The sequence below is a fragment of the Akebia trifoliata genome, chromosome 6 (genome assembly GCF_017979445.1).
Source record: "Akebia trifoliata isolate Shusen 1 chromosome 6, ASM1797944v1, whole genome shotgun sequence".
NCBI lineage: Eukaryota > Viridiplantae > Streptophyta > Magnoliopsida > Ranunculales > Lardizabalaceae > Akebia > Akebia trifoliata.
In genome coordinates this window covers 20,340,042-20,367,917 of record NC_141380.1, presented here as the reverse complement: position 1 = coordinate 20,367,917, position 27,876 = coordinate 20,340,042, and the positions used below count along the sequence as shown (strand labels likewise).

The 27,876-nt window shown below is 35.8% G+C and overlaps 1 protein-coding gene across 1 annotated transcript; it reads left to right on the top strand.

The window, feature by feature from the left end:
* Window positions 1–277: 277 nt before the first annotated feature.
* Window positions 278–19,840, top strand: LOC147400381 (uncharacterized). The gene is made up of 8 exons (XM_086444581.1): window positions 278–331; window positions 3,326–3,529; window positions 5,217–5,314; window positions 5,406–5,513; window positions 10,634–10,849; window positions 17,250–17,385; window positions 19,235–19,491; window positions 19,596–19,840. The coding sequence occupies exons 1-8, from the start codon at window positions 278–280 to the stop codon at window positions 19,678–19,680; spliced, it is 1,158 nt and encodes a 385-aa protein (XP_086300707.1). The 3' UTR covers window positions 19,681–19,840.
* Window positions 19,841–27,876: the final 8,036 nt, after the last annotated feature.

Genomic DNA, 27,876 nt, shown 5'->3' with positions numbered 1-27,876 from the left:
CTGTGGGTGGTTCAAGATAAGAGAAAAGAAATAGAGGATGAGTAGTGCTGTTGTTGGGATACTCTCAAGGAGAAAATGGGATGGCAAGGGGACTGGTTTTGAACTGAAATGTGACTGTTAATCGACTATTTTAATGGCCAAAATAGGGACTAGTTTTGGACTGAAATGAGGTTGTTAAGGGACTATTTTAATGGCCAAAATAGGGGTTGGTTTTGAACTGAAATGGGGTAATTAGAGGACGTTTAGGGCTGTGATCAATAATGGAAATTACAGGTTAATGGAGAAGAAGAGGGGGCAGCAAGGGGGATGTGATCAATGGTGGAAGTTGCAGGTTTATGGGGAAGAATAGGGGGCAGCAATGGTCAAGTTTCTTTCTTTTTCTTCTTCTCTTTTCCTCTTCGTTTTCCCTTTGGTTACTGTCCAAGAAGAGAGCCTCTTTGCATAGATGTGAATGAGAGAGAGACCAAAAACCTCTTGCTATTTTTTTTTCTCTCTAATATAAAAATGTGAAAGTTTTTTCTTTCTTTAAAAAAATGTCAGCCACCTCCTTTGGTTGTCCAAAATGTCAGATTCCTTCTTGTTTTGTTCAAGAATGTCAGCTCCCTCTCTCTTAAGAGAAAGATAGGCTTTTTATAGATGTCTTCTAGGTTTTCCTTTTAGCAACTTGCTCTTCTTTTCTTTATTTGTTTCTTCTTTTGTTTTATTTATTCTTTCGTTTATTTGCTTATTCTTTGACCGAACCAAAAAGAGAATATCTCTCTATTTGAGTTTAGAAGGAATGGGACCATGATCCCATGCTTCGCAACCTATGGAACATCAATGATCAATTTTTTTTTTATTTTTTATTTTTAATTTTGGTTTGATTAAGTTAAAATTTATTTTGATGTGTTTTTCTTTTTGATCTTGATTGGTTAATTAAATTAAAGTTTCCATTCAATTGGTAGATTGAACTTTGATTTGAATGTTGATTGGTCGAGTGAATTTTAAATTCAATTTGATTGATCGATTAGGTTTTAATTTGAATGTTAATTGGTTGATCGAATTTTAATTTGAATGTTAATTGGTTGATTAGATTTAATTTCAATTTGTTTGGTTGATCGAATTTTAATTTGAATGTTGATTGGTCGATTTTATTTTTAATTTCAATGTTGATCGATTGATTGAATTTTGATTTAAGATTTTCAAGTTAATCGTTTGAATTTTGATTTTCCTAAGAGTCAATGTCTCTATGTTCAAGTTGGACATCAAGGGGTATTTTTGTCATTTTAAGATTTTTTCATAAATTTTTTCGATTTCATCAATTTGGGTCCTGTTAGACTTGAAATCCCATTATGAGTGCAATGGAGGTACTTTCGAGACTTTTCATAAATTTTATGAGGGGTATTTTCGTTATTTTATTAAAATTTTCAGATTTTGGTGACTTTTGGAATGAGGTTTCTTTTAGTCCCAATGTGATTATTTCTAAGTCTTGAGGTCACATTTGTTTAGCATAGCGAGGTTTCTAAGTTATCAAACTTTGTAGCGAAGCTAAGCGTATATGCTTGCTAAGTTGGATGGAAAGTTTAGCGATCCTGAGCGTGTGTAATTCTATGTCACATGGTTAAGAGAAAGAAGAGAATAAAATTAGAAGATAGAGGGAATTGAAAGAAGACTTCTCACAAGCTTTCGAGTTCTTTGCGTTCATTATGAAGAATCAACAGCAACTGGGTGACGGATCACCAAGTCAGGCGGATGCAAAAAAATGGGGTGTTTACAAGCACGTTTGAGGCATGGTGGGGGCATGCTTTTGAGTGAGATTACTTGGTGGGATTTTATTGGGTTAGGGATATGGAATGGGCACACCGAGTGTTTGGCAAATTTTCCCAATGGCTGGAGGGTGGTCGGCTATGTATCTTGGAAAACTATTATTTTTGCATAGCGTTCATCTTTTATTTTTATTTTTTAATATATATATATATATATATATATATATATATATATATATATATATATATATATATAGGGAGCGGTTCAACAGCCCCTTATGGTGCCCCATATGGTGCCATGCATTTTTTGTAAATCACTTTTGATGGGGTTATAAGTTTTGGAATAGGCTGATTTTTTGTGAGGATGATCTCTACGGTGAAGAGATCATCTTCACAAAAAATCAGCTCATTTTGAAACTTCTAACCCTATTTTACAAGTTGAAGAATTGTGGACCGTCCAATTTTTGTAAATCACTTTTGACGGGGTTAGAAGTTTTGAAATGAGCTGATTTTTGGTGAGGATGATCTCTCATCATAGAGATCATCCTAAAAAAAAATCAGCTCATTCCAAAGCTTGTAACCCATGTTTTGAAAAATGCATGGCACCATATGGGGCACCATAATGGGGCTGCTGAACCGCTCCCATATATATATATATATATATATATATATATGGGTCAGGTTCAAGGGCCATATGAGAAAACATATGTAAAAACTTTCGTTTTTAATAAAATTTTAAAATATGGGTTAGAAATTTTGGATTGAGCTGATTTTTTGTGAGGATGATCTCTATGATGGGAAGATCATCCAAAAAAAAAAAAAAAAAATCATCCCAATCTAAAACTTCCAACCCCATTAAAAGTGATTTAGAATGTGGACCGTCGAATTTTTACTAATTTTTATCACTAATTTGTAAATCACTTTTGATGGATTTAGAAGTTTCTGATTGAGCTGATTTTTTGTGAGGATGATCTTTTCATCATAGTGACCATCCTTGCAAAAAATCAGCTCAATCCAAAACCTCTAACTCTTATTTTGAAAACGAAAGTTTTTTCATATGTTTTCTCATATGGCCCTTGAACCGCCCCTATATATATATCATATGGGAAATGTTCAGCACAAACATTTTGGCAAAACATTTTTCAAAACATGGGTTAGAGATTTTGGAATGGGCTGATTTTTGGTGAGAATGATCTCTACGGTGAGGAGATCATCATCACCAAAAATCAGCCCATTCCAAAACTTCTAACCCCATCACAAATGGTTTATAAAAAATGGACGGTTCACGATTTTTCAACTTGTAAACTGGGGCTAGAAGTTTTGGAATGAGCTGATTTTTGGTGAGGATGATCTCCTCACCGTAGAGACCATCCTCACCAAAAATCAGCCCATTCCAAAACCTCTAACCCATGTTTTGAAAAATATTTTGCCAAAATGTTTGTCAAAATGTTTGTTACTGAACGGGACCATATATATATATATCTATATATCTATGAATTCTGATGAGTCTATTTTCTTCCTCTTATTTTCAGATGCCTCACTTCAATCTGATTAAATGAGGAAATGGCTCTTCCAGTAAGTCTCGTGGGAAGAAGGCCGCCCTTCCTGAAGATGACGAGGATCCTGATAATGAACGACTTTGTGTTCCTCAAGAGGACTATGAGGCCATCCTGGTTCCTCACATTGAGGAAATTCCTCCTAAGGTAAAGGAGCATGCAGAGCCAATAGATGAAGAGGGCACGAGAGAGCTACATGTGATTATCTTTATAAAGGTGGTAGCACAGGTACATGATACTCCACTATTGATTGGTCTCCGATGTCATATATATAGTGTGCTCATACTGGGATTGATGTACCCTATCCAAATGGGTATTTCAAGGGTAGCTGGTATACCTTTTGCAATACTTATCACGAGTCTTTAGATGCTTTGAAAGCATAAATGGCATTAGCGGGCTTTGACACATTTGTGAAAATCTTTCATTTTTTAGTGGACCGTACTTTAGTAAAGTTGTTTTGGGAGCAATAGTTTCCACATACACACATGTTCCTCCATCCGAACGTCGAGCTCGGGATCTAGTCATATGAATTTGTTAACATTGTTGGCATCACCATGGAGGGTCAGTCCGTTCTTGTGGCTGTCTTGACTTTGGATAAGGTATGTGAGTTGCTAGGTTTGACTTGCATCCCTCGAGTATGTGGGACAGGAAGCGCCGAGTTAATTTCCCTTGATAGTCATCTATATATCTTGTTGGCAACCTTTACATGACTGTTACTCGTGACCATCCTCACTTTATGGTTATGTTTAAGCAGTTGTTTTTGCTCATGCTGAGTATTTTCTTCTTTTTTGACGATCGAACTTCTATGGATACTACCTTCTTATCTGCTACATATGACATAAAATGTGTTGGGCAGTATAATTAGGGGAGTCTCATATTCGGGATCTTTGGGGAGGGGGGGGGGGGGGGGGGGCATGACTCGTATAGTCTAGGATATCATGTCCTAATTTGGAGACAGGATGTCCCGCTCATTTCTTTTGGCCCTTCTTAGAGGTATACCTTGTGCATTATTTTCTTATTCCTCTAGTTGTTATATTTTCCTCTTTCCTGCTATGTGTTAACCTTGTAGTTGTTCAACCACCGTTACTTCTAGTTCTATTGGCTCAAGATTCCTTTTAAAAGAGCCAACCCCATAGGTCACAAGTTGGATGCACGGCCTAAAAGATCGTAGAAAAATCAGGGTTTGTCTGCCCAGTCCCATCTTGATCGATGTTTTTGAAGAAACGTGAGTGCTCTTTTGCCTTGTAGCTCACTTATTTCTTTTTTTTTTTGTATTTACCTCTTGCCATATCTTTTTTTTCCAAATTTTGAATCCCCGACCACATGAGCTTCCCCTCATGGTTTTTCGACATCTAGACTATACCCGAGCTTGACATATGGATTTCTAGAGGCTGATTCTCCGTGTTATATCGTAGGATTGTTGTATGTGTACTATATGGGAAAGGGTCATTCTTTCTAGTGCCACAGGAAGCCACGTATCCCTTGTGATCCTCTCAAGAGGATATGCTAAGGAGTTGACAATGATGAGGTGCCAATTGCATATTAAGGGGGGTGCCTGGGGAGTGATTAGTCCCTCTAGGCAACTACGATGAGTTGTTTAGCCTGGTGTCAATCGGATGCATCCTTACTCCTATAATTATGCACCAGGGACTTCTAAGGAGCTTATTTGTTGAATTATGAGGGCCAGGTAATCTTTTGCTCATTTTCGTTTTTTCTACTTATTTCCTTTGGAAGTTCTCATTCTTTGTTTATCAAATATTCCCCAGGATGTTATGTTGCGGGAGGCATAAGATGCTGCATTGCATGAGCGGGAGGAGCATAGAGAGTTGAGAGTAACTATGCAGGCTTCCCAGATTGCTTTCTTGAAGCAAGAAAGGGTATTCCCGTTATATCATTCCTTTTTCCACATTCTTAGCTACCATTTGGACTCATAATTAATGTTTCTTATAGGATTCTCATAGGGCTCGTAGGGGTGCTAGCTCGTCGTCTTAGCCATCTCTCGCACCATAATGGGTAAGTAAAAATAACGTAATTGTTAGCATTCAATTCTTCATGCATTGTGTCGTTATTTATTTATTTATTCTTATTTTTTTTCTTTTTTAAGGAGCTTTCGGAGTGGTGCTTCCTACTCCCACAGTTATGGGGATCAGACTCCTTATATCCCCGAACTTCTAGTCGAGCTGTTTCGTGCTAGTGACTTTGGACCTATGAGGTATCTGCATTTTGATAGTAGGTTCATTTGGGAGGTGGCTCGAGCCACTAATTTTGGATGTGTTGATTGTTGGTTTCTAGGGTTTGAAATATCCCAATGTACTTTTGTTCACGAGGAATGAACATGTAAGCTCCATTTCGAGCCTGAGCTAGGAATCGCAGTGGAGAGAACTACTTTACCTCCACAAATGATTATTCCTAAACTACATTATACATTGATAAGACTATCACATATCGCCATTGAATTAGTAGGGGTCCTAATTGGGTGAAGAAAAAGCGACCTTCTTACCTCTTTTGTGATTTTAGTGGTGTTGTAGGTTGAAAGATGTACCTATACTTGGATTATTAATGTAACCAAACTTGTATGTGTGCTCTTACCTATTGTTTTGGTTGTTGTACTTTTGCGACTTTACCTTGCTTGCTTCTTCTTATTTTTGGTTGACTTCCAAATGATTGATATTTTGAATCCTAAAATGCTTGTTAACTCTTTAAGGAAATTATTGGTTAGATAACGCAAATTCTATCCTCTTTTGAAAAATGCGAAGTCCCTGGGGATATTTATGAAAATGGCCAAATAGGGGTTCACTAGGGGAATATGCAACATTTCAAGATTCTTAAAAAAGGTAATGAGATGGGGGCTTCGGTCAGGCCTCGAAAAATGGCTAAAATTTTCCTTGAAAGTGTCTTTTCCGTACCATAGTAGTGAAAATGCAAATTTTCTTGTAATTTTTCAATTCATTTGCCCTAGAAGTTAACCATGGAGCCTATCAACCCCAAGAACAAACAACTATGAGATTAGGAAGGGATCTAACTCTCCTAGAGTTCGACTCCCACACTTGGATCGGTATTCTATCAACAATTCTTTTACCACTTGATGAATCAAATCTATTATTAAGAAGAGAAAGATAGGTGGGATGAAAATAAATTAGGGTTCACCCCTTCTTTATTTGAGGTCAAGGTTAAGTGGGACTTAATTGAGGCTTTGATAGCTCTTTGGATCTTGGAGGGGAATGTTTTGATTCGGGGAGCATGAACTCACCCCATCCATTGAAGAGTTCGAAAGGATTCTAGGGTTGCGTTATTCCACTAGGTGGTTTTCCCACTGCTTCGTGATGGCTATCGGAATGAAGTGGTAAGGTTTCTTGGAATCCCATGCCCTGAATTGGAGAATCTAGATAGTTCTTCCACCTTAACTCACCTAACAAAACTCTTTAATTTTGAGAAAACCTTTGCAACCAAAGATATGAGGCATCAATTTACTTTGACCATGATGGTTGAGAATCAAGTTTTATTCCCTTGATTTGACGACTTAATGGATCCCTCTCTCATGGACATCATCGTTGAAGTTCATGGGGTCAAGTTGGCTAGCTCCAATGATTGTGGTCGAATTTTATATGGCCTTGACATCTTGTGTTGTTAGGCGAAAACACTTTTTCTCAAGTTGTGCACCCTTTTTATAGGCAAAAATGCTACACTTTTTATTGAAAATTTTGCTATTTGATTTTCTTTTTTTTGGTTTTGGAAGACATTTTCAACTTTTATAGGTTTTTGGTTAGATTATGCTATTTATTAAATTACTTCCTTGCCCAATTGTAGCTTTGGGTCTTCGATCATTTGTCCGACATGAAACCAATCAAGCGTCCCTTTGCTACTAGCATCAACTTAGTACAATTGATGTCGAAGAGGGACTATCTTGAGTTCACTTTCGGGAAGGAGAGTTGGTATGGCTTCTTTGAGTCTTTAGAGGAGAGCTTCATCAACTGGGTGGGCTACTTTCAAGCATTGATTGAGCCACTGTAGTGGGCGTTTGCATCTCAATGATCGATCTTTCTTTAGTCGAGTCTAATTCAATTTCTCTTCTATTGATGATGAGGCCTAATAATTTTCTAGAGGTTGCCCTGAAAACACATTTCGAGGGATTAAGCCTCAAGCTATAATTTCTCATTCAGTTGAAAATCTTGCGTAGATTGACGAGGTGGTCTTCTTCCAAGATGGATTTGGCACACTACAAAATCGTTGATGTTTAGCGACAAATTTTTAGCAGCAGTTAAAATTTCCATCACTAAAACTCAGGTTTTCCACTTAACCAACGCTGCTCCTTATGTACCAAATCACTTCTCCGTAGAAAAATTCCCAAAATCCTTCTCGCGCGAAAATTATCGATTCGTTTTGAAATCGAACGTCTCTCTCTGTTCTCTCTGCATCTTCTCCTCTAATGGTGAAACTAATGGCGAAAATTTGTTGAAGACAAACGTCTCTCTCTTCTCTCTCTCTACATCTTCTCCTCTAATGGCGAAAATTTGTTGAAGACGATCGTCTCTCTCTGCTCTCTCTGCATCTTCTTCTCTAATGGCGAAATTAATGGGGAAATTTTGTTGAATATCTTCTTTCTCTCGGTATTAATGGCGGAAATCGATCTACTTTTGCTGACAGGTATCGTCTTCTTCGTCTCTCTCTCTGTATCTTCTCATTCGATTTAATCAAATGGAGATTTAATCAGATTGATTTGAGATCAAATCAATCTCAGTTGTTCCAGTTTTTAGATTGGCGATTTTCACTTAGTTTATAGATTGAGATCAAAATGCTCAAATCAATGATGAACTAACTAGTAAACATTAGATATGATTTAATATACTAAATCGCTATTTCGAGGCATCTGTGCTTTTAAATGTGAATAATATACTAGATTGCTAATTAGATTTTGTTGATTTCACACAGATATAAAACATGGATACAGTGTCCAGCTAGCTAAAGACGAAGCTTGATTTTACATGAAGAAGGTCAGTTCTATTTTTTGCTTTCAGCCTTCAAATGTAAACATATATTTCAATACTACTGAAAACAATGATCATGTCAATCTGGATTGTTCATTGCTTTCTCTTCTAGAAATTAGCACTAAAGGTTCAATCCATGTCTTTGTAGAGTAAATTTTCACTACAAAATTGTGAGTTTTTAGCGACAATATTATAGTGGCGACAATTTGGTTTAATTGCCATTCATTTGAACGGATTTATTAAGCAAAAGGCTTATCAGCAGATGTCTACATAAAAGTCTATTTCCTAGACAACTTGGATCAACTAATTGGTTACAAAGTCTATTTACAAGACAACTTGAACACATTTCATAAAACTAGATTAATTTGATTAAAAAGCTTTTTGTATTAACAGAATTATAATAAATATCCTATCCACAAGAAGATCATCTCCAAGAAACTGAGTTGCAATCTTGTTTAAGGCTGGCCTTTACGTCATTATTCTTTTGTTTCTGTTGGGAATCCATTTCTTTGATTACATTTTAATCAAATGGCCTTTACATTTTTAATAATTTGTTATCCTTATGTTTTAACATTTTTAATAATCAGAAAATTGAGAAGTTAGTAATCCCAGGATCATTGACCTGTTAGAATGAACATATAGAACAATTATTGGAGTACAATGTAACTTACCTTACGGAAATTAGGAACACAAGTGAACAAGATTTTTATAGAAGCATCCATGATTTACACCAATGTGCAGTTGTGTAGAAGCATCAGAGATTGGTGCCAAGTTGAAGGATTCCATGTCATAGCTATTGCTATCCAGATTTAAACTTTTTATTGTCTCTCTTATGCTTAAAGACCCATGTGGTGGTGGTGGTTGTGATAATTCCTATGGGACTTGGCTGAGTGTAAGAGTACATTGTGAACTTTGTGGATTCATGGTTGAATAAGAAGATTGATCAATTGATTTTTTTCATCTTTTGAAGAAATATTGGCATCCAAATAGAGCCTTACACTTATTGGTGATTGAGATTGGTTTGGTTTGATGAATTTGATATCAAAAGGAGTTCGATTCAATCACCACATAAGTTGCTGCTATTGCAGCCAAATGGGACCAAAGCACTAAAACAGAGATATATAGCTTTGTTCTTTAAAGAGCTGAACTGAAGAGAAGAGACTAGAGATAGAGAGGTGTATTATTTCTTAAGTTTGTGGGTGGGTCACAAACTTATATTTGTGCCAATTTACTTTTATATTCTACTTCTCATAAGAATAGACACTTGCTTCAGCTTTTCATCATTACATAGACGTTATATGCACCTACACAACTACTTAAAAGCATATTGTTTTATAGCTATCTGACACATAAGGATACAAAACATGAATATTTACTTGGCAGTTGGCTTTAGTGTATTGTTGGCATAGGATTTGACTAATTAGTTATACTACAATTAAAGAAGACAACAAAGCTAAAATCTTCACCAAGCTAGATAGTTTGATGAAACTTAAAGCACATGTCTAGGCCTGCTTTAGTCCCTAAATTTCAATTTTTTCAATATGTTTCATAGTTCATACACATGTTTGCCAGTCTATTTGGTAATTTTCACGCTTAAAACTAATTGGACCAACTCTAAGCTGGTCATTGAACACTACAGACATGGTTTGTAGATCCGATATTCAAAGAGCTACCTAAGGTCCTCTCCAATAAATATGAGCTTTGAAGTCATCAACACCCAAAGCTTATAAAACCAGTGGGGACCTCTTTAGAAGAATAAGCACTCATACATTTCTATACTGCAAATGTTTATTCGGATAATTAGTTAAATTTCTTACTGTTTCTCCAACATTTGCTTTATATGTTCAACACTTTTTACTTGATGTATTTTAGAGCAGGGACATTAGCCAACATTTGTTTAACCTGTTGTAGAACTGTACTTGTTATCATGCATGTGTTACCAAATTCGGCAGTAGATTTGATATCACATATTTTTGTGTACAACTATACTCATGGACTCCCAATCACTATGAATGTGCTATCACTGTATAAAATTCAAAAAATTTAACTTCTTTTGATGAAAGTGTAAAAAAGGATCCAACCTGCTGTAATGATGTTGCTATTGCAATTACAGATTACATCATGTTGAGAACTTCGCCATTGATTGGTTCTAGAATTCAAGATGTGTGTTCATGTGCATATGCCATTTTGCACCTTGTGTTGTATTGCTCATATTATAGCACATAATAATATTTTCTTTCAAAAATGTGTGTTCTATGTCATATTGTTTTGATCAATAATCACTTCAAATGCATGATGCCGTGTGTATATTTTGTATATGGATGGTATTTTTATGCTTTCCTCTTAGAGGTTTTAGTGATATTCTTGTAATCCTTTCAGATTACAAAATGATTGAATTTGCCTCTTTCGTTTATGACAATGAATTTTATAGTAATAACATAAGTGGAACGATTCCTAGTGACCTTGGAAACTTGACAAGCTTAGTGAGCTTGGATCTTTACCTAAACAATTTCACTGGTCCCATTCCAGAAACCTTGGGCAAGTTGACAAAGCTGTGTTTCTTGTATGACCACTTATCCTTCTCATTTACTTGGATCTTTGAATTTTTATTTGTCTTTGCTTTCTATTTTTGTATTTTTTTCCTATTTTCTGACTTTGTTTTCATTCGAAGTCTCGTCATCTTGCAGTAGGTAAATTTTACCTGGTGATGTATTTTTTATTTTAGCAAATGTGATTAGAGCAACATTGTTTTTGCTTTGAGGTAGGGGTTTCGATTCTTGTTTATTCATCAAGAAAAACCTTCATTATTGTCCTGTTTGATTAAAATCTGAAATGAGAAGATTGGTTTGTGAGCATCATCATTATTGAAAGCCCCTACCGTGTCCAAATAAAGCTGGGAATACACATTTACTTGAAACAGTTCCCAAATAACTGTTTTATGTATTTGAGAGTGCGTGGATCCTTTGATTAGATCTCGACAAAAATCCGATTGTTTTACATAATGTATCAAAAACATCTCTTCCATTTCATCTTGATTACTGTTATAAGTTCTACTCTCATTTTAACTCATTTCTAAGTTCTAATTTACTTTTTTTTTTAACAATATACTACATATTCTTTCCTTCTACTCAAATCATCTACATCACGCTTAAGAAGCAAAAGTCAAGAATCAAGGAGCAAGATTTCAGGGTTTTCGCAGCATTCAAGGAGCAAGGGTTTTCTATACAAACCTCTTTCATTGGAGTATGAATTATGTGATTGCATGATGTTGCTAAAGAATTTTATTCCCTTTTTGAATGGAGATTTTTCTCTACATCCATCTTGTGTGTTTGTTTGTTTTTTTGTTTTTTGATCGTTGATAATGACACTTCACTTTAAACTTATTTCCCGCAAATCCTTCCCTTTTATTCCCTTTACAACCACACATTTTTATTTTTATTTTATCTTTGCAATATTTGTTGTTGTATATGATGTGCTACTCCCTCGATTTATAAATATTAATTTATTCGTAAAAATATGAAATTAATGAAGTTCTAATAGTTTACAAGTTAAATATAAGAATTTATGAACCACGGGCATTTATAATTTCATCATCAATAATCAATTATTAACAGCCATTTTTAAAACCTTCATCTAATCAACCCTTTAGGAACACCTTTTTATTTTTCATGAATACTTTTGAGTAGATCACTTTGTTTCTCCATTTTAGTATACATTTATGAATAAAACAGGATTCAGATCATGGTTTACAGATGGTAAAAAACAGAGGGTTGTATATCAGAATTCAAAATAACTTATTTCTGTACTTATTTCTCCATTTTGCAGATTCCAATTCGAATATTTGGGGATAGATGAAGATGTCGAAGCCTTGGAGAGGGTTACAATCTGTTTGAAGAAGCTAATAAAGGTATGAGTTACTTCTAGTTAATTTTTTATTTGCTAATGTTCGCTACAAGGATCATCCATCAATTACATGCCAACATATGTTGTCTTCTTTATGTGTCATGAGGCATGCTAGCCAATGTACCAACTAGTTGTTGTAATCATGTAAGGTAGTGTATATTCAGATAACTTTCAAAGATAGGATTACTTTATTATTAACAAATTGAGTTATCATTCATTTACCCGTATGCTTATTATGACAGATCACCACCACATTTAGAACGTCTTTGAGATTTGAATGCTTTCAGAATTCCAACATAGGTAGGCATGCTTTGAAGATATTTGACTTGGTGTGAACTTGGCTAACTAACAATTATTACGTAGAGAATTAAAAATCTGTTGTTTCAATTTTAAAACGACATTTGTATTTTAAACAGGCTTTCTTATAAATGCACGTTCTTTTTTATCTTTTTTCCAGTTTAAATATTATTGTGTTTCTTATAAACTAAATATTATTTAGTTTAGATATATAGCTTGAGTCTTCCATGTGTCAAAGTATATTAAAGTAATGCATTTGGAATCTCTTTCCCTTAGGTATTTGTCCATAGCTACCTCATGGATAGGAGTTGGATCATTAAGTCAAGGCTTAGTCAGGAATACATTGAAGGAGTGAAAGGCTTCATTGAGTTTGCAATTACTCACGGAGCAACTATCAACGGGATGTTGAAATGCCCATGTCCCAACTGCAATAACGTGTTGTATAAAGATCAAGTAACAACATATGATCATATGATATGTGATGGTTTTGATAAAAATTATACTATATGGTGGTTTCATGGAGAAGACATAGCACAATCCTCATCCGATACGCATGTGGAGGATATTGAACCCGATGTGAGAGGTGAAGAAATGGGACATTTATTGCACGATTTGTTTGGTATGCACAATGCAACTAGTGATATTAACGTTTCGACACAGACAACAAGAAGTGGCAAGAATGCAGATGCTGAGAAATTCTTCAAGCTAGTAAATGATGCTGAACAGGAATTGTACCCAGGGTGTAGGAAACACACCAAGTTGTCATTCATCGTGAGATTATTTCACATAAAATGTCTTGCTGGATGGAGTAATAAGTCATTTACCATGTTGCTTGATTTGTTGAGAGAGGTACTCCCGGAGGGTTCTACATTGCCCGATAATTTCACCCAAACTAAGAAAATTATTACAGATTTAGGGCTCAACTATAACAAAATTCATGCATGCCTCAACGATTGTATGTTGTATTGGAAGGAGGCTAATAATAAAGATGTTTGTGACATTTGTGGAGTTTCAAGGTGGAAGGAAGATGACTCACTAGGTGATAAAAAGAAAACCCCTGCCAAGATTTTACGTCATTTTCTGTTGAAACCAAGATTACAAAGGTTGTTTATGTCATCAAAAACTGCTTCAGTCATGAGATGGCATGATGATGGTTGCATTAAGGATAGGATGTTGAGGCATCCTGCAGACTCTAAAGCATGGAAACATTTTGATAACATTAACCCTTCTTTTGCTTTAGAACCTCGCAATATTAGACTTGGATTGACGAGTGATGGGTGCAATCCATTCCGGACAATGAGTATTGCTCACAGCACATGGCCTGTGGTTCTAATTCCGTACAACTTGCCACCTTGGATGTGTATGAAATAGTCTTCTATGATGCTATCATTGCTTATTCCAGGTCCCCTTGGGCCTGGAAATGACATTGATGTGTACTTAAGACCACTAATAGAAGAACTAAAAGATTTATGGGAAACTGGATTAGATACTTATGATGTCTCAAGGAATGAGACATTTTTGATGCGTGCGGCATTGATTTGGACCATTAGTGATTTCCCAGGTTATGCCATCTTGTCTGGTTGGAGTACGAAAGGGAAGCTTGCATGTCTTAACTGTCACAAGAACACATGCAGTCGTTACTTGTACAAGGGTCGAAAATACTGTTACATGGGGAATCGTCGATTCTTATCAATTGATCACAAATTTCGACGTGATAAAAAATCCTTTGATGGCAATGTAGAGTCCAGATCTGCTCCAATTCCAATGTCTGGGTTTGATGTGTTGAATCAACTCGATGAAACTACCTTTAACTTAGGTAAACATATTGGTAGTAAGAGATCAAGACAAGCAAGTGAGAATAACATGCCATATAATTGGAAGAAGTTGAGTATATTCTTTGAGTTATCTTATTGGAAGCATAATTTATTGAGACACAATCTAGATGTGATGCATATTGAGAAGAATGTATGTGATAATGTACTCGATACATTGTTGAATATTGAAGGAAAGTCAAAGGATAACTTAAAATCTCGTCTCGACTTGGTAGATATGGGCGTGAGACACTCTCTTCACCCACGAATGCTACCTAGCACAAATAAAGCTTATCTTCCTACTGCTTGCTTCTCTATGGATAAGACTGAGAAGGAATTATTTTGTAAAGTATTGAAGAGTGTGAAGGTTCCAGATGGTTACTCTTCAAATATCGCAAGACATGTCAATATCAGAGAACGCAAAATATCAGGACTAAAGAGCCACGACTCACATGTTATAATGTAGCAATTTCTACCATTGGCTGTGAGGAAGTCGTTACCCAAGAATGTCAGTTCAGTATTGATTGAATTAAGTAATTTCGTTAGAGAATTATGTTCCAAAGTCCATCAAGAACAAGATATGATACAATTGGAAGAACGCATTGTACTTACACTTTGTCATTTGGAGAGGATTTTTCCACCATCATTTTTTGATATTATGATGCATTTGCCCATCCATTTGGCTATGGAGACGAGGCTCGGTGGACCTGTTCAATATCGTTGGATGATCCCATTGAAAGGTCTTTGATACCTTTTAAGTTATCAAAGATCTACCTTATACTTTATAAGTTATCAAACATCTATGTGACTTATCGTACTTCCATATTTTCACCTATTTTACATTTGTGTGCATATAGGTACTTATACAAACTAAAGTGTTATGTACGTAATAAAACACAACCAGAGGGGTCCATTGCTGAAGGTTACTTGGCAGAAGAATGTCTAACATTCTGCTCAAGATACTTACATAATGTTGAAACAAAGCTCAATCGACCGATACGAAATCTTGACGAAAGTGTGATAGGAAGTACCCAACCATTTTTCTTGAGTGAGATAGAATGGCAACAAATGCATCGTTATGTATTGTTCAACCACGAAAAAGTTGCAGTATATCTAGAGTAAGGCGAATTATCATACCTTTCTCATTCTCTAAATGTATACAAATCTTAACACGTGCACTACCTTGTAGACAACATGTTCGACAGCTTAAGATGCAAAATCCTCGATTACGATCACGTGTCCGTGATATACAAAAAATGCACACTGACCAATTCATAGATTGGTTCAAGAATCATGTAAGTCACACTTAATACATATAAGTTAACTGCTTAAGTTATGTATCAATAGTTATATTTATTTTCTTCATTTCTTTATATAGGTTCAACTAATACAACAAACAAATAGTATGGTACCAGATGAAATTATATGGCTTGCTAGACTCAATAGCTAAAAGGCTCAAAGGATATGTTCAAAATGGATATAGGTTTCGAACCGTATATAAAGAAAAGGGACGCATGACTCAAAATAGTGGTGTTGCAGTCACTGCAAATACTACAAGCTATGCAAGTGCTAGGGACACAAGGCCTGTTACAGGAGACTTAGTGTATTATGGGCGTTTAACTGACATTGTGGAGTTGACGTATTCTCAACGTCTTAAATTGGTATTGTTTAAATGTGATTGGGTTGATGTGAGGGCCCAAGGAAGAGGGATTAAGGTTGATGAGTTTGGATTTATTCTTGTGAACTTCACACGATTATTATTCGAAGGATCTCATCCATCTGATGGACCGTATGTATTTGCATCTCAAGCAAAGCAAGTTTTCTATGTGCAAGATCCACTTGAACTAGATTGGCAACTTGTGATCAAGACTAAACCAAGGGATTTGTTTGATATGAATGGCGAATATATTGAAGATGATGTGGTTTGGGAGAATGAGCCATTCAAAAATCAACACTTACGGGTTTTGGAACGAGATGATGATGCCGATGTTAGTTGGGTTAGGGAAGATGTGCTTGGAGAAATAGTGGATGCACATCCTCAATTGTTCTATTCGAAACCTGCTTCTTCTATTGAATCTGTTGACAATGAAATTGATTCAGATTTTGATGACGATTGTTGATACTAGAATATTTGTTGTAATGGTGACACTTGTAATGATTGTTGGTTTATGTTGTAGCTTTTTTTTTTTTGTTTTGAAGTTCTAATCTTTGTTGTAATGATGAGGAGAGTTTGTGGTAAAAATACTTGGTTTGCACTCTACCTTTTGGGGTGTAAATTAGATTTTAGAATTTGTGTTCCCTATTTACTCAACCATCTCTTATACAATGTTTGTGTGGTCATTCTAATTTGAAAAGATCAGCATATTGAATTTTTTTCATCATTTAAAGACTTTTGGCTTGATTGCTTGACCATTTGGTTCATTGTATCTATTGCAGTTGAAGGATCTTTAGATTTTCACTGTTGTGCGTGTTATCTTCCAACTTGCTGAAGAGATCCCTTGCATTTTCACAATTGTAGTTGCTCTACCTTCTAAGGTATGCCTAGCAAACAAATTTTCATATAATTATCCTTAATTATTTAGCATTCTTGTTTCAAGCAATCAAGCCAAAAGGCTTGCTGTGGGCATGAAATGGCAGCAGGTGACTGCTGTTATGAATATCATTGTTGCAAACTTAAGGCTGTGTCAAGTAAAGAGCTGAACAAACCAAATACCAATGTAGACTTGTCAGATAAGACAGAATCAGTAACATCTTTTGCATTCCATGCATTCTTGTCATTCAATTTTAAGAATTGTTTATTGGGAGGACCTATCTGAGACAAAGAAGGTCAAAGTGATAAATCTTGAAGAAAGAAATGATAAGTTTAATTGGGTCTGATCTGATTGATTGCCAACTTTATAACCTACATATTCCTTATTTCCTTTTTTCTTTCTCTTTTGTTCAATTTAACAGGCTTATCTGTCAGACGAAGAGTTCCAGACTGTTATGGGCATGGCAAAAGAAGCTTTTTACAGGCAGCCCAAGTGGAAGCAAGACATGCAGAAAAAGAAAGTGGATCTCTTCTAAAGTGCAAAATCATCGAACAAAGGTGTGACCACTTTATTTTGTTTAATTTCAAGATATAAAATTTGAAGGTTTCGAAGATTTAAAATAGAATCTGGTAGTACTTCTAGTGGGCGGGTAGTTGAAATCCACCTCTGCCACCATTTGTCTTAAACAGAACAATACCTTACTTATGTTCTCTCTCACACACAATTACAATAGAAATCACACAAGAATCAAATTAAAATGATGGAGGCCATTTTAAAATAAGCCTTCTCATGTTGACTCAACATGGACCCATCACCCAAATATATACTTATATACCATATGATACATTAATACTACCACTACTTCTACTACTAAATATAGAGGAGGTTCTGTTATTTTAGAGGTGGGGGAGGACTCTAATAGAACTGTCCTCCACTAAAAGTCTGCCCAAAGGACCAGCAAGCAGTACGCCCATCACTTGTGGTGACCTTGAAAGAGAGGCTTTGCCCATTAAGGTAAGTGTTGCTCTGCCAGTTTTGGCCCCAATTCCTTGACAATGGTTGCCAACCAGTTTTTGAACCTTTGATTGAAACAGCATGCACATCACCAACACCTCCAACTTTGGTTATGAGGACTAGATTGAAATAAGAGTGACCATTGATGGTGAACCTGATTCCTCCCCTCTTCTTCCAGTGTACCCTACAAATCCAAAAGAGTAAAAATAAATAAATAAGGCTTTAGCAATCTATTAAGTTAAAAATCAATGGAGAGGTTCAAAAAAAAAAAAAAACCACAAGACCCTTGGGAAAGAAAGGAATCCCCATTCTAACATGAAAACAAAGGAAAAAAAGAATATGAGAAGATTCACATATAAGACAAAACTCAAAATGTAACCCCACAAAAGAGTCCAAAATATGAAAATAAAAAAACAAACAAGGGTGTGAACTGGTTTACATGAAATTAAGGCTACCAAATAAGTAATCCAACATTAAAAATAGGGGGTTTTAGACCTTAAAAAAATAGGATGTATTGGAAGGGTCACTTGCTTAGAAATAAGATGTGTACTTTAGTAATAGACTCAGACCCAAAGGTCACTATGCATGATACACTAGGACTAGAGAACCCCCACAAGAAAACATTAGGGCCCAAAAGAGAAGAAAAAGATACCCACACATACCTTCTGTAAGACACAGGTACAATTCCAGCTCTATATTGAGTAATATGTTATTATAGGTACTTTGTTGCAATTAGAACCATTGTTTGTGTTATCAAGTGATTTGTAAAGGACTCAAACACCTAATTAATAAGCAAACTAATTCAAACTAGTACTCTCTCATCTTCTCTTGAATGATAACTAGAAGTTAATGATCTATTGCTGTTATCATAGGTACTTTTGTGTTATGGAAAGTTGAGAGCCTTTGTTGAATTCAGGCTTAATAGGTGGTTTATGGATATTGGATGGGAAATTAACTCACTGTGAAATCAGGTTTTAGGTCATTCCGCACATCATAATTATTTTTCTCTCTTGTTATTTTACATCATGTATTTCAATTCAGATTGAAGTGAGAGCGAGTGGATCAAGTGTCAACACATATTCTGAGATATGTACTATGAATTATTTTCCTCTACATGACTGTAAAGGGCCCATGAAGGGATTTTATGCCCGTGATGTTAATTATTAAATCTATGATAAAAAAAACTGTGTTTTTGCACACTATTCTAGATTTGATTTTGTATGCATGCATGTATCCAAACACAGTTGATTTTAAAGTTAAGGATATCCTATAGAAATGCCATAAGTTGGAAAATACTTTTTCACAATCAACATGTAACCATGAAAGGGGCATTATAAGTGGCATTATTATTATACTCCCTTTTGAACATTCTGTTGCACTTTACATTTGCAGATGGAACCTGGACAAAGTTCATCTGGTAAGAGGACAAAATCGAAGAGAAAAAGAGGCCGCACTCGATGCCTTTCATTACAGAATCTAAAGTCAGGAGAAAGGTTTGAAATAATGCGAGATAGCCATGGACAGCCTGTGGGGAAGCATATGGCTAAGCTCCAAAGATACTTGGGTATATTGGCTCGAGATGGCCATATGTTTCCCCTTGACATCCTTGATTGGCATGCAATGCCAGAATCAATGAAGGAAAATGCATGGCAAATAACATTGGTATAAATTAATTATAATATAATATTAGATAATTTATGAGTTTAGCATTGAACAATTTCGACTCATAATTTTCAATTGATTTTTGATACAGGCCAAATTTGATATCCCGCCCACGCTTAAACAAGTTGTGTTACAATCTATTGGCAAGAAGTGGAGGGATCATAAATGTAAGTTGAAAATCAAATTTTATGATAAATACAAAGATGATGCAATTCGATGTGCCAATCGTCCATCCTATGTTTTGGAGGCTCAATGGTATTCTCTCGTAGCCTTTTGGAATTCAGGGGAGGGGCAGGTACATTTATATTTGAAATTTATACATATTGAATTATGAAAAGTTGCAAAGAAATTATAAAGTACTCTATATCTCATATATTTAACTTTTCACAAATTATTTAATGTACAGTCTCGAAGTCATAGAAATAAGGCAAATTGTGCTCAACAGACAATGACCCATACAATTGGGACGAAGAGTATAACTTCTATTAGATATGATGAGGTATATGTATATTTTTATTATGTTTTCTATCAATTCCGTGCCCAATTATTTATATTATAAACTAATCTTGTTGTCATTATCTTAATGTGATGCACATAGAAATTAAAGAGTTCAACAAATACTGAGCTAAGTCGAGCAATCTTATTTCTCATGACACACAAGCCCAATGATTTGGCCACGGCAGAGAATATTGTAAGTTTAATTTTAGATAATTTTCATCAAGTATTAATCAATTATATTAATATCTGAATTTAAAGATACTAAGAATGTTTAAAATATTTTACAGGACAAGATAAAAGAACTTTTGAGTTTATTACCAGAAGACTCTCAAGATATTACAGGTCGAAATGATATATTATCTCAAGTCTTGGGTCCTGATAGACATGGTCGTGTTCGTGGTGTCGGTTTGGGACCGACTCCTAGCAAATTATTTGCATCATATTCTGAAAATTCCTCTAGCGATTCTGCTGAGATACATAGGTTGAAACAGAAATTAGAGTCTTTGGAGCAACAACAGATTATGAGAGATACTGAGGTGGAGAGACTCAAGGAATTGATCATTACTCTAATAAGAAAGGTAAATTCTCACCGATAATCGAATATGCTGTGCTTTAAAATATTTTATTAATAAATAAATGTTTATTTATATGACTAATTTGATTAATGTATATGAATTGTAGGTTGATGAGCAGCACAATCAACCTGACAATGATCAGTGTCCACAACAACAACCATGATAAATAGCTTTTGTTTTTTGAGTGATAAACATGGATTTATAAGCATCAAACATGGATTTATAAGCATTGACTCTTAATTCAATTGACTTATTATTTTGTTGTACTTGTCTCTTAACTAATTTGATTTACTAAGTAATTGTGTTTAATTAACAGGTTGTATAAAAATAGGTATTTAATTACAAATAATTTTAAAATAAAAGAAATTAAAAAATAAATAAATCTTATTAGCGGTGGCCATTATCACCACTATAAGTATTCAAAATTGTATTTATTGCTATGGTAAAAGACTAATTAGCGACGGTTTCTGACTGTCACCATAGGACTCGCTTGTATCTATAAAGACGGTAATATAATATATTAGCGGCAGTTTCTGACCGTCACTATAGGTCTCACTCATATCTATAGCGACGGTAATATAATCAATTAGCGGCGGTTTTTGACCGCCACTATAGAGCTTCATAGGTGGTGTCACACGTGGCCATCACTATTACTAATAGCGGCGGTTTTTGACCCTCGCTAAGAACCTAAAATTTTGTAGTGGCAATTATGTCATATACATAAACTTTCATTTCCTTATGTATCATATTTCGGAATAGCACAGTCATAATCAGCTGATAGGTTGACCCGGCATTCTTCAGGTTGAAATGTATCATCGTGTAATGGAAATTTCCCTAGGGTGTGATGAAGGATGTCTTCTCCTGATTTTCTTTCGTCATTTTGATTTGATTTTACCTGGAAAATTCATTCATGAATGAGAACATGCCGTGTCCTATTGTATTATCAATGAGAGTGTCGATATGTGGAAGTAAAAAACCATCATTCAGACTGGTTTTGTTCAAGTCTTTGCAATCAACACACATTCTTACTTTACCATATATCTTTAGTGCTGGCTCTATGTTTGCAAGTCGTTCTAGATACATAGAAACTGCTAGGAAATTGGCTTAAAATTACTTCATAATCTCATCTTTCACTTTCATAGTCCACTCTGATTTTAACCAACGAAACTTCTGCTTGATGGGCATTGAATAAGGAAGGATTAGTAAACGATGAACAACTAGATTTATGTTGAGCCCAAGCATGTCTTGGTAAGACCATGCGAACATGTCCTAGTACTACCGCAAGAACTCAATCATTTTGTTCTTCTAGTTAGATGAAGAAGGCTTCTAATTCTGTCAATCTTTGGGTCCTCTTTAGACCTATTGACTGAATTTCTCTCATCAACCTTCGGTTGACCACCCTCCATGTGATGCTCTATTAACTTCTTGATCTTATTTAGTACTTCTACTTCTTTAAATTCAAACTTTCCCTCAATCTCTATGAGATCAAAGTAAGGTGCAAGATCAAAGCTTTGTTCATGTTCCTTTCCCTCTAACTCAGGCATTTTTGCAAACTTTTGATTTTCTGAATTTTTTGAAGTTTTGTTAATAAAGATGTTGGACCTCTTAAAACAAATCCTCCCGAGGATGGAGGTCCATTAGGATCCTTGGGAAAAAAATGAGAATTTAACAAAGATTTTATTTAGAGGCCTGGATGACCTCACGTGTCACTAAGGTGATCTCCTAGTTTCTCAGGGAAAAGTCCTTTGTGAGATAGATGGTGGTGGGAAGAGGGTCCTCCCTGAGTCGGTGGTGATAACCATCACATTATTGTAATAGTTGTCTAAAGATGGAATCGCTTCGAATAGAGGTGGGATGGTTACTAAATCCAAATCAATATTGGATGTGAAAATGGGGTCGCCATTGCAAGCGTCATCCACTTTCAAGAGTTCTTTTTTCTCAAATTCCTCCTTGAATAAATTTCAAAAATCATCCTAAAGGAATCGTTGGGATTTGAAGAGAAATTTGGGTGTTTCATGACTTTGACCATGGAGTTGCTGCTTTAGAAGCTAGCCTTGGGATGGTTTCTCTGATGTGGGGAACTTTCCCCATATCCAAATCTCCGACTCACCATGCTGAAACCTAGACAAATTCAATTATTTATTTTTTGCGTTCATTATTTGTCTGTCTATCCAGGTAGGCTTTGATCCTAATCCTAGGTTTGCTTTGATTCTTCTTTCTCAGACCTCTTCTTGGACAAAACTCAACCTTCTTTATTACCCTACAGATCATCATAACTATCAGTGATAGGCTCCCCTTCTCAATCTTCTTATCCCTCAGGATGTAATTGACAGACTCAAGCTGAAAGGAGTGATACATGAGATGATCACTTGAGCCTTCATATCTATATATGGCATGCCCGGAGATATGTCAGCGGGTGCTAGCTTCTCTGCCAATACCATCACTTGATCTTGGATTATGATGAATTTGACATGCTGATGAAGAGATGAAGGTATGCCCCTATCATGTAAATCCACGGCCTTCCTAGAAGGGAATTGAAGATATTTAATATGCTTGTGACTTCGTAGGTAATCTGAAAAGTGTACGGTCCAATTGTAACCGATAAACATATCTTCCCTATTTACTCTCTCCTCAAGCTATCGAAAGCTTAGATTTTTCTGTTGTTGGGTTTGAGTAGTGTTCAATCCATGCCTAGTTTCTTCAAAGTCGATAGCGGACATACATTTAGTGCAGACCTGTTGTCTATCAGTACTCGAGCTACTACCATCTTCTTAAACAATACTACAATATTTAGTAGTTCTATGTGGCCACACCCTTCTGGTATAAGCTCATTTTCAATGAATGTGATGGTGTTGGATGTCGTGATCTGACCTACCAGTGTATTTCTGTTTGATGGGAGGGAGAAAAGTAATGAAGTAATTTTATTTTTTTCAATTATTGGATTTTATTCTTCATAAGATATTTGCTTGAATTACAAAGTAAATTTCTTCTTGACCCTACTCAGCTTCAATCTCAATCTGTTTTGTCTCCTCTGCCTACTCTACTTCAATCTGCACCCCACTACTTTGACTTGCCCCGACCTGTGGGATGCTCACTGTCTCAGTTTCCTTCCCTATGCACCTCCATGTCAGCGAAGTATGAATTTTAAAGTCACTACATCACGACTCTAAATTTTAATGAGTGATTTCTTCTTTATTGTTTTCATGATTTCCTCCCTTCACCTTGGGTCCCACCAACAATATTAAATAAGGAATTCATATACGGACGCTCTTTTATGTACGTTTACAAAAACATAAATCTTTGTTCTTATGTATCCCAAAGTAAAGATCTATTGTTTTGTGAAGAGAGCGTAAAAAAAGAGCGTCTGATTATCAAAAATATATATCTTACATATTGAAAAAGGTGAGAAAAAAAGAGCAGGTTCGGGTTATGCTTACAACCAAACCTACCAGCTCATATCCTTGAGGCCATTAAGTTTGCCTTGTGCATGGACAAAAGCTCAATCAACCCCACCCCCCGCATTACTTGGGTTTGGTCTATGCATTGATTGAACCTATTTCATTTATTTAAAGGCGTATATTGATTTGGATATGCACAAATAAACTATTTAATGATATGATGATCATGGGTGGGGCAATCTAAATCCACAATCTTGATTTTATAGAATTTTATAGCTCCCCATTTTTTTCTCATTTCTTTAACATAGAAACACCCTAGGATATGCATCATATTACAAAATAATAAATCAAAAAAATTGTTCGCATGAAATTTTAACAGTAAGATTTAAGGTGTTTGATAAAAAATTCATCCCAAGCACCAATTCCATTAATTGTTGAAAGTTTTAACAATTCTCAACACATGTGGTAGGAGGCCACACACCCAAGCTATATTGGATAGTGATGAGACACCTCCTTTTCGTCATACTATTAATTAATGAGACAAATTTTTAATATCTATACTATTTTAGCAACCTTCTTTTAAATTTAGGTTTCTTTTGTCAAGATCTTATATTATAATATTTGAGTATCTTATAGTATAAGATTAAATGCACATGGATAACTTTTAAAAAATTAATTAAATATAATTAAATTACTAAAATATCATATACTACAAAGGTGGCAACGTCAGTGTAATAAGCTGCTGCTGCTGCTTCTCTCTCCGATTTTGGATTTGGTTTATCTAATAAAACTATTTGCAACTTGAAGAAGAAAACGTGGGCGGTGGTAGGAATATTTTCTCCCACTGATTTATTATAATATAAATTTTCTTTTACCACTCCTTTTTTTAAGCAAATTTGTGTGTGTGTGTGTGTGTGTGTGTGTGTGATTTAAATATATCCCTCCACGTTTTGTTGAATTTTTTAGCATTCCCATTTTACATTAGTCTTTTCAATGAAATATGCCCTAGATGGTGTCATCTTCAACAAAAACAAAAAACCCTTGATTTTTCTTCTCCAATTTACCCCTTTTTTCTCGTAGTATGGGAAAGTATTTTACCGTACTCTTTAAACATTACGATTCCATCTAACTGGAAAAAAAAAAAGGAAAATATTGAAACCTTGAGAATAGATAAGATTTTCAAAAAATCTAGAAATTGAGAATGAAGGCACCAACTTAACTAAGTTGATGAAGGCTTGAGGAGTGTTGATCCCATTACCTAGGTTCAAATCCTATTGAACTCATCTTCACCTCCTAACCACTAACCTTTGCTTGTTAGCAAAACAAAATAAGAAAAAATGGGAGGGGAGGGGAAGATAAGTTCAATAGATTAAAATAATTTATAATAGATGTTAAGAAAAATCAAACGTATTTGTTTACAAGTTGAAGATGAGGACATCTAGAACATTTTCCATTAGCTTAAAAGAGAAGATGGAGGTAAAATGAGCACTTACTAGTTTGGAAAAAAAACCCAAACTGTGTGTGTCGGAATCCGATGAATGGCTTTGAAGGCCCCAACCCAGATCGTTCTGAAGTCTCTCCTCACTCCTCCCTCCTCACGACGGCCTGGTACCTGTCACAGGCACTCCGATGCTCAAGTTAGAAGGACCCAGAGACTGTAATCAGTGTCCCATCTTATAGACACAGAATTTCGTCATTACGATGACCACATCTACAATGGTTTGGAGTCGCCACCATTCATATTATAAGTGGGTGTGAATGGTCACCCGATGTGCATTTTTTTGAAAAAATGACATTTTTGACGTTTTAGTGACTCTCGATGTGTAGGAACTAATCAAACAATGAGATTCGGGGTAAGTCGCTCGATTGGAGAAAAGGGAAGGTGTTAGGCACCCTTTTCTCCCCACTAAAGAGTGGTAACCTCAACTAAACTCGGTCAATTTTAATTTAAAAAGGTGTGAAAGACAACGTGCCACGTGGGTGCATTTGTACCCTAGATAGGGATTCATTTTCGGCTTGATCATAGGGTCATTCCATTGATGGAAATGACCCTTATAGACCTTTAGCCTTGGGGTCCATTCATCCTAAAAAATAAAATGAAGGGGAGAGGGGTGATAGAAGAGGGATGAGGAGAGGGTGTAGAAGAGAGAGGGGGGATTGCCTTGAACCCACCTTGTATCTTCTTTCTTCTTTTCTTCTTCTTCTTTGAGTCTTCTTGAGTCCTTAGTATTTTAAGCAAATACAACTCTTTTTTGGTTGAAGGAGTAGAGAAGAGATGATGAGAGAGATGAGTGTAGTATGTGATTTTTTTTTTATGAGACTTGGGGGGGATTAGTGTGAGGGAATTGATGAGATTTTTCTTAGTGAGAGGGGTGATAGTTGTTAGTAGAGAGAGAGTTGGGGAGAAATTTTGTAGTGAAAGTTGGAGCATTTTTGGGAAGAGGAGGAGGGTATTTATAGATATTGAGGAGTTATTTTAGGGATATAATGGGGTGAAGTGAAGAAAAATGATAGAATGGTTATGAGTTTGAGAGAGAAGTGGGTGTAATTTAGAGGAGATTGGAGGGTATTTAGGTAAGGGGGGTTAAATGGGTGAGTTTTGACCCAAATGGTTTGGATCCTACCCAACCCATTTGGGTGGAGTGTTTGGTGAGGTGAGTTTAAGATGGTGGTTGTGATTAAATGGTATTTGATTTAAGAGAATGGAGGATTTAAAGAGGTGGTTGATGATATTTTGGGAGGGTGAGGGAGATAATGCCATGTGTCAAAGTGGGTGGAAATGAAGGGTTGAGATAAGTTGATGGGAGAGGTTGAATGTTTGACTTGAGAGGATGGTGTAGGTTTAGGTTGTAGATATGGATTTTGTAGGGAATGATGAGGGTAGATTAGGGGAGATATAGGTTAGGGATGTGGGTAGATGTGTTTGATTTGAGAGAAAATGTGATGGGTTGATGTGTGGGTAGATGGGATTTAAAACAAATTAATGGGGGAAGGTAGTTGGGTGAGGGAGGTGAGATGGGGTGATGACATTTGTCATCTTTGATTATCAAGATGGTGATTGGTTCATGTGGGTAGTGGTTGATGGGTTAGGGTTGTGGGTTGGATATGAATTGGATATGGATTTGGGCTTAGGGGTTTTGGAGTGTTTGGGCTTGGGTTATGAAATGGTTTTGAATTTTAGGAATTGATTGGGGGTTATTTTGGAATGGATTTTGAGGGTGTAGATTGGTATTAGATTTTTAGGTGATGTGGGATTGAGTTTAGGTTAGGGGGGTGAGAAAAATGGATTTTGAAGAATTAAGGATTTATGGGCCTTAGGTGGGTTTAGATTTTTTTGGATTCGGAGATGGAGCGGTGGAAGGTATAGGAGGTGGTAGGCTTCCTAAGTCTCGTTTTTTAATTTTATTTATTTTTTTAAAATTTTTGAAATCATTGGTTTGATCGAGATGCCACGTGTTGGCAAATTGGGCTTTTTAGGCCAATTGGTGAACTTTATCGAAAATTTGACGTTTTTTATTTTGGAAACGGAGTGGTGAATATTGGGAAAGTGTAAGGTAGGCCGAGTCCTTTTGGTGGCCTCCTAAACCATTGAGAGGTCTTAGGGGCCTCGGTTTGGTCAAAATGTCACTTTTCAACGACTTGGGCCCTTAAGGCCCGTTGGCCCATTTATTTAGAAAATCTGTATTTTTGGGCCTTTTCGAGTAGTGACCCGTTCAAATTGGGGTGTCTACAGCTGCCCTTATTTGTAGGAATTGCTTGCAAAGAACTGAAAAAATAGACTAAACCCCTATTTGTACGGGAAAGAGAACTTTGTAAAATACGACTTCGAATTTCATATTAAATTGATGAATTTTGTGAAAAATGGCGCCTCAAGCACGGGGTCTAACAGAGTTTTGCCTTA

Bases quoted from the DNA above. Each gene is read 5' to 3' on its own strand.
- LOC147400381 (XM_086444581.1), top strand. From the start codon at position 278: ATGGAGAAGAAGAGGGGGCAGCAAGGGGGATGTGATCAATGGTGGAAG. The intron at 5,514-10,633 runs GTATCTGCATTT...CTTTCCTCTTAG, and splicing joins AGTGACTTTGGACCTATGAG to AGGTTTTAGTGATATTCTTG. The intron at 19,492-19,595 runs GCAAATAACATT...TTTTTGATACAG, and splicing joins TCAATGAAGGAAAATGCATG to GCCAAATTTGATATCCCGCC.